This window comes from Bombus pascuorum, chromosome 8 (assembly GCF_905332965.1).
Source record: "Bombus pascuorum chromosome 8, iyBomPasc1.1, whole genome shotgun sequence".
NCBI classification, from domain to species: Eukaryota; Metazoa; Arthropoda; class Insecta; order Hymenoptera; family Apidae; genus Bombus; species Bombus pascuorum.
Genome location: NC_083495.1, coordinates 17,314,104 through 17,325,900, shown reverse-complemented (window position 1 = coordinate 17,325,900; position 11,797 = coordinate 17,314,104). Strand labels below are relative to the sequence as shown.

General features: G+C 30.2%; 3 protein-coding genes across 6 annotated transcripts in view; 1 reads left to right on the top strand and 2 right to left on the bottom strand.

Annotated features, from left to right (window-relative positions):
• Positions 1-11,797, bottom strand: part of LOC132909520 (endoribonuclease Dicer-like) — a 43,040-nt gene that overhangs the window by 3,137 nt on the left and 28,106 nt on the right. Inside the window, exons 1-16 of one of the 3 annotated variants that reach the window (XM_060964393.1) lie at positions 6,684-6,862; positions 6,426-6,604; positions 6,142-6,319; positions 5,769-6,008; positions 5,413-5,698; positions 4,961-5,037; positions 4,782-4,885; positions 4,571-4,709; positions 4,378-4,493; positions 3,989-4,229; positions 3,474-3,722; positions 3,130-3,399; positions 2,870-3,046; positions 2,577-2,781; positions 2,000-2,318; positions 1,601-1,926 (exon numbers count right to left, since the gene is read on the bottom strand). In XM_060964393.1, the coding sequence (XP_060820376.1) occupies positions 1,601-1,926; positions 2,000-2,318; positions 2,577-2,781; positions 2,870-3,046; positions 3,130-3,399; positions 3,474-3,722; positions 3,989-4,229; positions 4,378-4,493; positions 4,571-4,709; positions 4,782-4,885; positions 4,961-5,037; positions 5,413-5,698; positions 5,769-6,008; positions 6,142-6,319; positions 6,426-6,583 (3,085 nt within the window). In that variant the 5' untranslated portion in view covers positions 6,584-6,604; positions 6,684-6,862. Of the gene's footprint in view, positions 1-1,600; positions 1,927-1,999; positions 2,319-2,576; positions 2,782-2,869; positions 3,047-3,129; positions 3,400-3,473; positions 3,723-3,988; positions 4,230-4,377; positions 4,494-4,570; positions 4,710-4,781; positions 4,886-4,960; positions 5,038-5,412; positions 5,699-5,768; positions 6,009-6,141; positions 6,320-6,425; positions 6,634-6,683; positions 6,863-11,797 lie in introns of those variants that run through there. The other 2 variants (XM_060964392.1, XM_060964394.1) reach the window with 2 other exon arrangements.
• On the top strand, positions 6,710-7,937 carry LOC132909493 (uncharacterized). The gene is made up of 4 exons (XM_060964351.1): positions 6,710-6,768; positions 6,904-7,284; positions 7,352-7,529; positions 7,676-7,937. The coding sequence occupies exons 1-4, from the start codon at positions 6,710-6,712 to the stop codon at positions 7,751-7,753; spliced, it is 696 nt and encodes a 231-aa protein (XP_060820334.1). The 3' UTR covers positions 7,754-7,937.
• Positions 8,749-11,487, bottom strand: LOC132909560 (protein phosphatase 1 regulatory subunit 7). 2 transcript variants are annotated; one of them, XM_060964472.1, is made up of 5 exons: positions 11,113-11,486; positions 10,928-11,028; positions 10,625-10,821; positions 10,027-10,498; positions 8,749-9,959 (listed from the first exon to the last, which is right to left on the bottom strand). In XM_060964472.1, exons 1-5 carry the CDS (start codon positions 11,123-11,125, stop codon positions 9,786-9,788), a joined length of 957 nt encoding a protein of 318 aa, XP_060820455.1. In that variant the 5' UTR covers positions 11,126-11,486; the 3' UTR covers positions 8,749-9,785. The 2 variants fall into 2 exon arrangements, with proteins under 2 accessions (XP_060820455.1, XP_060820456.1); XM_060964473.1 differs by lacking the exon at positions 10,928-11,028 and having other exon boundaries at positions 11,113-11,487.

The window sequence follows — 11,797 nt, the reverse complement described above, 5'->3', positions numbered from 1 at the left end:
CGGTAGATAAACATCTTTTACTACATAAGCTGATCAGAATAGGGGTAAATGGAGAAATATTTTTTTATGATCAAGGAGATATACAGGAAAACGACAAACAGAGGATTGCCAGTTGCGGGCCTAACAGATGGTTTTGAGTCATGCACAGAAATCAGGCAGAAATGCTCCAATCGTCCTCTATTATCTTCGTCGTTCTTAGAAGATTTGCAAGTGGATTAGTCTATTGGTCGAGGAATAGCGAGGGAGGAGCGGTATTTGTAGGGCAGAAGATGATTGCGTTGAAGTTTGCGAATGATGTGGTAGCGGTCGTAATTCGCAACAAGGGAGTCACAGTCTCAGGTAGTTGTTCAGATCGCTGGGAAGATACGTAATGAAAAACTATCTTGAAGTGAACGCAAAGAAGACGAAAGTGATGTTGTTCAAGAGAGGAAGGAGGGCTAGAGAAGAGAGATGAGAGTTCATGAGCAAAGAATTAATATTGACGGACTACTAGAAGTATCTAGGCGTTTGATTCTTGACAGGCAATTACTTCAGACGGAATGTAAGATCACAGGCAAGTAAAGAGCAGAAAGCTGTCAACGCTATTTCGGATATGTGGAAACGGGCAAAAATTAGCTCATGGGAAAAAATACACTTTTTGAATATGTTGGCAAATAATAGAGTACACTGAGAGAGTGCAGAGTATGTACGTTAAAATGGCAATAGGATTAAACAGAAATACCCCGAATCAAATATGAAGGTTAGGACCAAACAGTACAAGATCGGGCATACAAGCCAGGAGAAGGGTCAATAGATACATCTTGACCACAGTAAGGATGGGAGAAATCAGGTGGCCCAGGATTTGCCTTAAGCAAGAAATGAGAAATATAAGTAACAACAGTTCCTCTGACTAGGGTAAGAAACCATGAGGAACTTTCGACGAGGTTAGGGATGGGGTAGTAGGCAAGTTGTCAACATTCGAAGATGAGTATAAGGATCTGGGAAGTAAATTAAAAAAATGGAATATGAGAAGGACAGAGCGGAACATTCAGGAGGATTTGAAGTAAAGTCGACAGGTCAGGATATTGCAGTGATTACAGGTTAAGCTTGAAAGAGGTAAGAGTCGAAAGCAAAGTTGGATGGGCAGTAAGACAACAATGGGTACGATTTTCTTATGGGAATGTTAGTGCAATACAACATAAAGAGGAAGAGAACCAAAAGTGTCGAATGTATAATCTAGATGAAGAAGATCCTTGCTGCATTTCATGCTCTGTGAGGGAATTTACGAAAGAGTAAGAGAAGAGATGCAGAATTAGAGAAAAGATGAAAAATTTACTAGGAGGTAGATCAGTGTGGGAGATGTGTGCATAGTAGAGTTTCGAGTAACTAGTAGGGAAACTGAATAGCGATCTAAAACCATAGGAATGTTGTTCCCATAGATTAGGTAGCTACGTTTTAAGGATATGGACTCTAGGTTCTAGCTTTCAATTTAAAGAAATTTGTAAGCTTAATGTTTTATGACATGCAATGATTGTATCTAAAAACTATATTAGGTATAGGGGATATCATATATATGGATATATACATATATATATATATATATGTATATATCTACACGAACCATCTGTTTCTGATCCATTTGAAATTGATTCTGGATGTAAATTATCAATATTTTCTGTAGTAGAAATTTCTGATAAAGGCTCAAATGAGTCTTCTCTTTCTTCGTTAGTTATTACTAATGGAGGCCATTTCTTATTATTTGATAACGTTCCTAAATCACTTTCTTCAGCAATAATGTATCTTAGATCTTCTGCAATTAAGAGCTGTGAGACTCTGTGCAATATAGATGGTAAAGTTGTTGCTTTGAGCCAATATAGGGCTGGAAAATTAATTCTACTGCATAATTCTGGAACTAAATGCTCTTTCTTCGATTCAGTACTCTTATCTCTGTATAGAAAAGTACAATTTAATTATGAATTTAGTTTCATTTAAAATATGTATATAAAGATTTATGTATTACCTAGGCATTATATAATCTATTGCCTTTGATATTGATTTTACTTCTAACATTGGCTGCTCTAAATTGCTTATTACCAATCTGTGTTTTTCTTTATAATAATGAATATATGTCGAAAAGTGATCAGTTGGAAAACATGAATTGGGCGTGATGTCATAACATACTTGGGTAACAATATATGTGTCCGCAGCTCTATAGTTAGGTTTAACCAGTGCTAGTTCGTAATCAGAACTGTTGAAACGGAATGGAATTGGTGGTGATATACATTCAATAGAATTATACTGCTTTACTACTTGCCAATTTATGTTCCAGTCTTCGTTAACTAAAAAATTATATCTTAAAATAGCACTAAAATAGAAGATATTAAAAAATGTCTAATATTTATGATATCTTATATAGTAAGAAAGAGAATACATAAATATATCTTTATTATCTATAGAGAAATATTATTTTAGTGCATAGTGCAGACTGAAAAGCTTTCGGAATGGCAATGATAATAATAAATAAAGGAACACCTAGCGGCAATTCCGGAAATCGAAGGTTTCCAATCTGTTCCCGTTTAATCATAAATTTTATTTACCTGGCACAATTAAAAAGCAATTATCACGATTGCAATTATCGAATACCATAAAGGTTTTTATAACTGGTACGATATCGCTAAATATTAAAGTATGAAACCTTTTTAAATATATAACTTCTTCTTCAGTTAAAATCATTTCTGCGTAATTTACTTTCACATCAATACTTAATTCACCAACACGCATAAAAATTGGAAAAGAAGGTATCTACAATAAGAGTATAAAATGTATAAGTAAATCTATAAGTGTATAAAATGTTTGTTATGAAGATTATAAAATAAATCGAAATTTATACCTCTGGCATTTGTTTTGCAGAAAGTATACCAAAACCTGCACTATTATGTAACAAATTATAGAATGTCAAATAGCGATTATCATGATGTGGTACAGGATAGTTAGGCGTGGTATGAAGTATGTGAAGATACACTGTTTCTTGAGGAAGAGGAAATGCACCATAGAGAGCTAATGGAAACTATACCATATAAATGGTGGTTTTTAGTAACAACATTTACTACATTTTGATCAATGAAATAATAAATTTTTGTTTTAGCTTACCTGTAACTGATGATGTCGCTTTTTCTTGTATGTTCCTACTGAACTTTTTTCTGATTCAGCTTCATCAACCCAATTTGGAAATAAATAACTTAGGTCCTTTTGAAGTGTTTCTATTGTAACTGGCTTTAAATTATTAGATAATTCTCCGATTTTATGTAATTCTATACACATCTTCATAGCAGCAGATCTCTTTGCACTACTGATAGAAAACATAGGATCACCAAGAATGGTAGTTCTGAATGGAGATATAGATGGTAATGTAAGAGAAACCTAAAACATATTTAAGGAAATTACAATCATTGCATAAGAGAAAAAAAGATTTTAAACATTTCAACCTTTAATACCTGATACATTAGCAAATTACTATTTGGGATTTTATGTAAAGTCCAAATAGGTGATAAACACGCAAATTTTGATTTCAATAAAGATGTACAGTATTGATTTATTATATTAATTGCCATCTGTTCTGTTACACAACATACTTGTCCATCATCACAAATTACCTGATATGATTTTATGTCATGTTGATATAATTCACTTTGTATTTCATTTTCAGTTGGTACATTACGCTCATCAGCTTTATCTACTAGAAGCTAGTTAGAAGACAAAAAGTGAGTAAATTTGTGTGTGTGTACGTACGTACACACAGAGTCATGCCCCGTATAACAAGCTATTAACCATTATCCATGACCAGGATTTTATTTTGTTTACCAATAATCATTATCAACAGCAAAAAGGATTCTTTTTTTTTACGCTTATACATTCGACTATCATTGATTGTTATTAACATTACCGATATTTAGCAGAAAATCGGTATGAAAATATATGCGACAAGCAATAAAATTTAAGAAAATGGCACCTGTTTCAAGTGTTGTTCTATCTTTTTGTATTCATTATGTCGTCGTATATACTGTATGTCATCTTTTTGTAGCAATACTACATATCGACTATATGCATGCCGTGCTCTCCCTTTGCTTTGAATATATGTTCTTACATCCATTGGCAAATCGTATCTTACGATTAATGAACATTTCGGCACATCTATACCTTCATCTATAACATCTGTCGCAACAATGCAATTTAGCAAACCATCTCTAAATCTAGAAAAGAAAAAAGAAAAAAAAAAAAAGAAAAAAAAAAGAAAAGGAGAAAGGAATATTGATGTATTAATGCATCCGCTGACTTTTATATTAAGATTGAATAAATAAGCATGTATATAGTGGATTGTATTATTATAAAATATTGTACCTGAGCAAAACCTCCTTATTCCGTTCTGATACAGATAACAATTCTTGATTACAGGACACACCTACCACAAACTCTGGATGCAAGAATTTATATTCCGAGTCATGCATGGATATACTCTAAAATAACAGAAATTACAAAATAATGAGAAAGAGATAAATTTATATAAATTATAAACATAAAAATTACTTTTTACCTTTAATATCTGATATAATATTTTTGCAGTGAATCGACGTTGTACGAAAATAATACAGCAAAATACCTGATCATTTAATCTGTTATAATAAAAGTCCTTTAGTACTGCGAGAAGTTTTAGAATTTGATCAGATGAATAACTGAAATTCCATAATATTGTTTCAAAATAATATTAACGAATTATACAATAAACATAAATAGAAGTAACTCACTTGTAAATTCTCTCTTTTTCTGAACTCCCTTTCATTTCATCTTCCAATGATTTTCTACAGTTAATTACTTTTGTTATAAGATATTCCAAGATGTATAATGTTTCCTAAATATTACATATTACATTACACAGTATAAACGAACAAAATTCAATATATCTTTATGTTTAATATTTACATACCACATCATCTATACTTTTTTTTAAATATTCTAATTGAATCAAATGAAGTAAAGCACATTTGCTCGCGCCGTAGGTTCCTATATAAAAATAAAATTCGCTAAACTAGAGAAGAATACATATAAATTTATTTATAATTAATTTTGTAAATTATTCTGCATCCTACTTTGTATGCATACAACATATCCTAAGATGCACAGGAGATTATTCTAATGCATGGTTGACAAAAATATCTTTTTTGTTTGAGATCTTGTCTTTGAGAAAATTAAGTTTCAAAATTCATACGTTAGCTGAATGTAAATATACTTGATGAAATACAAATTCAATTATTCTGAAAACAAGACCTACAAACAAAAGGGGCAAAAATCTTTATTTTCTCCTCGACTTAGTTTTGCATATAGAATAACCTCTTGCTCTTGAATGTACCATCTATCCTGGCACTATATATACAATACCTGTACGTAGAAAATGGTAGTCAATGTTTTTTAATATGCCACTCAGCTTTTTACTAGTAGTTCTTGGTCTAAATTCTGCACTTGATTCATTATACTTCAGATTATCTTTTAACACTATGCAACTTAGGATTGAATCTACTTCCTTAGTAATATTATTTATACACCACTGAACATTGTTTATAATATTTGGGTTATATTGAACAATTTCTTCATTTGGTGATGCATAATAACTTTTATCAGATAGAGTTGCAGTAGCTATTCTTGCGTTAAATGTAACTTCCAAAGACTATAGTAAAATAGTATAGTGAAAAATAATAAAATAAATTTTTTCATTAATGTGATTATGTAAAATTTACCTGCATAACTGATTGTACTTTTTCCAGCTTCACATTAGCATTTAACAATGATGCTGAAAGTCCTAATACTCTTGGTTGCTCCTCTTTAGGACAATTTTGAAAGAGTTGCATAATTTGTCGCATAGGATGATCATTTACTGCTCTGTGACATTCATCGAAAATAATCAGGTTTATTCTATTCAAGAACATATATCCATGACAAAGTGCATTTACTAAGACTTGTGATGTCATTACTAAAACCTATAATACAGCATTCTTTAAGATTTTACTAAATATGTAATTCATATTATAATTCATATATTCGTATAATGTTATAAAAATATAAAAATAATATTTGTAACAATATTTCTAAGTTATAATTAACTTCCATTACCTCATGTTGGTTTAGATGTTCAATCCATTCTTTGCCATGCCAATAATCAACTCCATCCTCGCTACTGAGTGTTCCACAGGACAAACCAGTTAATCTTTTAATATAATCACTTTGTTGTATGACCAAGGGCACCGTGTTCACTATAAATACGGTATGTTTACCACCTTCAGCATAAGGCCTAAATATAAAATTCATAGCACAATGTTTAAATATTGATAAGGTAAAAATATAATTATATACTATATAACAATAACTGAAAAAAATGTGTAATTTATGACTCATACCGTCGTATATCCGCGCTTAATTCTTTAATAAGCATAACAGCAATAAATGTTTTCCCAGCTCCCGTTGGTAAATAAATAATAACATTTTCTTTACATGCAGTTTCAAATAGATCAACCTGATAAGGTCTGGGTATAAACTCCTTTACATCCGTCTCCATAACTTAGATGATAAGAAAAGTCTTAAAAAATAATATATTTTTGAACAAAGTCAAAATACTTAAAAATTATAATCGTACATATAAAATGAGTACAACTTACCAAAAATAATAACAATCTCAAAGACGATGAGTAATATTCCTCTTTTGCAACTTTTAGTTCGTGAAAAGTCGAGGGATAGTTTTTCGTATGAAACTGAGGGAACTCCCTGATATTGTTAACAAATCGTCCGGTTATCGTTCCGTAATTGAACCATGGTCATATATTTACACAGTTCTAGCAACAGTCATATAAACAGGCCTGAATAGTCATATACTGAAAGCGCGGCCGATTATAGTACTAGCCTGCTAAAGAAAAAATGGCAACAATGCGAGTGTCCGGTATCCATATACATCATAGCAACAGTCGACTTTAGAGTCGGTTCTGTCTCCTCTAATACAAAATATGGCTTCCGGTGTAGTATTGCAATTTTATTCAGCACGGCTAATACTAGAAATGGTTGTGCCGAAAGCATAGAAGTAATCATTCCAAAATTAAGTCGTGAAAAATCAATATTGAAAGAAAAAAGTTTCGTGTTTTGCGCATGCTCGATATGTTATGAATGTCTCACACAGAAACAGCGACATCTCTATTCGTCTGCCTGTCTCGCAAGAACGAAAATATCGTTGTCTTTCATGTTGAACTTTCAATTCAATCGTATATCGTAAGTATACAATATTTCATGTCATACAAAAAAATGTTAGTTACATAAATGTAAATTTACATAATAGAGTAGAGTTGCACGCTGCACGATGGAAACTGAAACTGAAACTTGAAAAATGGTGTACCACAGCTGACTCTAATATTTACAACTCGATTGGAGCGCCGCTATTGGGAATTGGGAAAACACACCGCGTCGCTGAAAGGAATTATCTTACCACGGGAATTCCCAGAACACCTATCTCCCTCGTTAGTAACACTTTAAACTCTACATGATCTGTTAAGTCTTCTTGTAGTATTTTGAGTAATAAATTAATTTGAATAATAAAGAGAAAGGTATTGACGAAATTAAGCTTCGAATATTTACAAAGAGATAATTGTATAGACCGATGTAGAGTTTTAGGGAGGATGTTGAAGTGATCGTCACTTCTGAGAAAACTCAACATCTGGTCTTCGGTTTCTCAACCGCCTAAGGTCTTCGAAGGCGCATAGACAAAAGAATGCGTTTAGGAAAGGCCATAAGCGGTACACGTCCGATGTTGGTTGAGGCAGTTGTCTTTAGTCTCAGGGTAACGTTGCTAGAGAGAGGATCTGGATCGGCTTACATAGTACCACATATTTTGTAATTTACTATTCACAAAATATACACTTTCAATACCTTGCAGTTTGCTCACGCATTTATTTAATTCCATCCACTGAATAATCTTAACAGTATTATAAAAAAATAAGAAAATATATTATAAAATTCCTTTTTTTAAGAACAAAAATTCAATTTACAATTTTAATTTGGACCGGCAATAAAGTTTCGAGTTCATTTTATATATTTACATTAAAAATAATAATTTTAGGAACAGTTGTACTAATTAAATTCTACAAGTTTTTAAATCTAGAATGGAATAAATGTAATAATATGGGTAAGAAACATGATGTAATCAAAATTAATATATCGCATTTCTTTTGCATATATTATATCTTAAATGTTAATAACTAAACTGAGATTCGTGGACATCCAAAATTATCACTATTTGTAATTATCACTCAAATATATATATTTCAAATTATGTGTATAGTGAATGTATGAGCGTACAATGAAAATTTAAATACAATAATTAAATAACAATATCTTAGTTTTATACATACTTAGTTTTTAATGGAACCATTAGTGTATCATATTTATACATATACCAGAGTGTAACGATTCATAAAAATTAGCAAAATTTTCTGTTCTTTAAATATTTAATTTATTCTATGTAACTGTACATGATCACAAGTTTTTTAAATGTAAAATCATTTTAATTATTGCAAAAGTTCTTAGAAATGTACCGTCCATAAATTCAGTAAAATAATTTTCAATAAATGTTGCAATGATTTGTTCTATAGTTATTCAAGTAAAAATTGCACGATGATCAAGACTTTTGATGGAAATAATAATAATGTTTATGAATGTAAGTCACTTAATAAATACATATTTACATAATTTCAATATATTTCACATGTATATATCAATAAGCATAAAATTACGGTACAAGATGTTATGTTATTTAATGAAAGGGTATACAGCTGGGGACAAAAATAAATGGACAGATGGTAGAACTATCAATGAGGTTTAATCGGACTACATTATTTGGTAAATAATTGAAATTAACGTTTATATTTCTGTGCAAAGAATCCATATGAAATGAAACGTCATTGATACCTATTTCTCCTACATTATCCACTTATTTTCATCCTGTACTGTATGTTGCACAAAATGTTAATCAAATGAGAATGTAATTGGTTTTCTTATGTGGTAAAGATTCTGCAGATGTCATGTACTTTACAATACACTGAAATATGAAATAAATACATTGAGTATTCTGTTACGAATATATTACAAGTAGAAATTGTACGTGGTTTTAAAACAATTTAGTTTCAACAATGTCTTCACACAATTAATGTTCAATAATTCCCTCTATTGCTTATGCTACTATTCTCGTATAAATATATTGAACATCTTTCAATTAAAGTTCCATACAATTTTTAAAAATTATTGTATCAAGATATATAAAGTTTTCTCAATAATAAGAGAACAATATAGAGAAGTTCCTCAAAATATTAAATGTTATAAAACAGGTCAGTGTACCCACAATTTAAGTAAAATAGGAAAAATATTTACAGTGTATAAATCATATGAAAGTATAAAGAAGATGCTATTCCCAAATTTTTACTTCGAAAGCTTTTGTACAAATTATGAAAACAATTGTCCTTGAGCATTTATATTATTTTCTTGTTGAAAGCAATGACAAATTTCAGTCGTTTAACAATGTGATATCAACAAAATTGCTAATAAAATGTAAAAAAAGGAATGCATTTCTAGTTAGAAGGACATAATTATTTCATACTTCTTGTTGATAGAATCGTACATACATAATTTTTTAAAGTAATACTAGAAGGAGATAGGCAACAGTATCAATAGGTACAGTTTCAATAATTGTCAAAGAGGTCTACTTTGCAGAACAATATTATCTATCTGCAAAGTGTTGCATCTAATTGGACAAGCCATGGCAGCAACAGTTTAATTTTTCTTCTGTAATTTGGATCTTTGGCAATAGGATTATGCTCTAAATACACTGTCTGTAATTTCTTATTAACTGCTAAATTTTCTACAGTTGTCCAATCCTCGATTTCATTGTTGTTTATCTGGAAAATACATTAAGTATCGAATAATATTTAAATACGCATATACAGCCCTTAATCGTATTCTTACCCAGAACTCTTCTAAATCTTCAAGATGTTCAATGTTTTCAATCTTTTTTATTTTATTATTTGCTAGATCAAAAGTTGTCACTTTTGTACAATTTGATAATCCTCGGATGCATGTTATTCCATTTTCAGATAAATACAACTGATCAAGATTCTTTAATTCATCTAAATTTTCTATTTCTATAATGCGATTGCTTTGAAGACTTAATAACTGAAGATTTTGTAAACAGCCCAAATTTTCTATCTTTGCTATTTTATTTTTACCAAGGAACAAACTTGTTAAATTTTCAAGCGCTTCAAGATTAATTATTTCCCTTATTTTGTTATCACCTAACTCGAGGATTGTAAGGTTCTTTAGATGTGACAGATTCTCAATGCACTGAATCTTATTTGATGATAGGTATAACTTTTGTAAATTCAATAGGTTGTCCAATCCTTCTATCTTTTTAATACGATTAAAAGATAAATCTAAAAGTCTGAAAATATAATATTTGCTTATGTCCAAGAAATTTGGGATATTATTCTGATAAATTTACTATTTATTATATTTACTAAAAGAAAATGTATCTTTTATTTTACTTATACGGAATGTAGTAACATACTTCAAATTTACAAGAGCATCTAAGTTTTCTATAACAACAATCTGATTATCTCTTAATTCTAACTCGACCAAAGTTGTAAGTGTATCAAGGTTCTCAATTTTCTTTATCAGATTCCACGTAAAACACAATCTATGTATCTTCCTCAATGGTTCCAAATTTTCTAATTTTGTTAGTCTCGAATGATTGAAATCTAATTCCTAGAACATTAATGAAATAATTATATATATATATAAGAATTATGTCATTATAAACTTTCAAGTTATTATTGATGAAGTTAATAGTAAAGGAATAATAAAAACGAACATCGCTATCAGGATCTATGATAAGAATCTTTTCCGCTTCTTCATTTTCATCATTCTCATTCTCACCCTCGATTTCAGCCGAACCTTCGCTTTTATTATCCTCTAAAACACGATTACATTTCTATAAGCAACCATGATCCGTGATGTTTTTATTGACGATTACGTTGCGATAAACAATTATTATACCATTATTTGCCATTACTACAAGATATAATGGCAATTTCTTCGATGTAATTAGTAGATTTAGTTTAAAATTGCGTAAAAGAAGAATATAATTGATTATACTACTTCATAAAGATGTAGCATTAAATGCAAATCGAACTGTCGTAGTATTTGTTGGAATTATTTGAAATTGTATAAACTTTACACTGCGGTAGGTTCTACAATGTCCATGGTTTTACACTATCCCGCAAATGTGGTTGCGAACTTACATCACGCAAATGACAATTACATCGTATATATTGTGAAAGTTTCCCACGGCTTGTTCTTAGTTCTTACACTTTTTGCAATGGTTAGTAATTTTAATAAAGCTGTTCTAAAGCGTTTATTTATTAAAATTACGAGTATAATAATAATAACAATAATAATAATAACAATGATAATAACAATAATAATAATAACAATAATAGTAATAATAATAATAAACATATTGATTAATAAAATATTCCTTTATATTTCTTGCACCTGGCCATTTTCTTTTTTGAAAATAGTTTTTGATATTAACTGCATGAATAGCAGTTTGATATTAACGAAAACTAGATAACGAAAACTAACGAAAGTATAGATTTCACGATATCGATTTACAACTGTTTAGATTAATCCGTATATGTATATACAATTGATTTGTTACAATCAAATTGTAGTATTAGAA

What these genes read in the sequence shown, in the direction of transcription:
- LOC132909493 (XM_060964351.1), top strand. Translation starts at nt 6,710, where the DNA reads ATGAGTAATATTCCTCTTTTGCAACTTTTAGTTCGTGAAAAGTCGAGG. An exon ending in AAGTCGAGGGATAGTTTTTC is followed by an intron (nt 6,769 to 6,903) that starts GTATGAAACTGA and finishes ATATACTGAAAG; the next exon opens with CGCGGCCGATTATAGTACTA. An exon ending in CCAGAACACCTATCTCCCTC is followed by an intron (nt 7,530 to 7,675) that starts GTTAGTAACACT and finishes AGACCGATGTAG; the next exon opens with AGTTTTAGGGAGGATGTTGA.
- LOC132909560 (XM_060964472.1), bottom strand. An exon ending in GATGCTCTTGTAAATTTGAA is followed by an intron (nt 10,499 to 10,624) that starts GTATGTTACTAC and finishes TTATATTTTCAG; the next exon opens with ACTTTTAGATTTATCTTTTA. An exon ending in AAGATTTAGAAGAGTTCTGG is followed by an intron (nt 9,960 to 10,026) that starts GTAAGAATACGA and finishes TGTATTTTCCAG; the next exon opens with ATAAACAACAATGAAATCGA.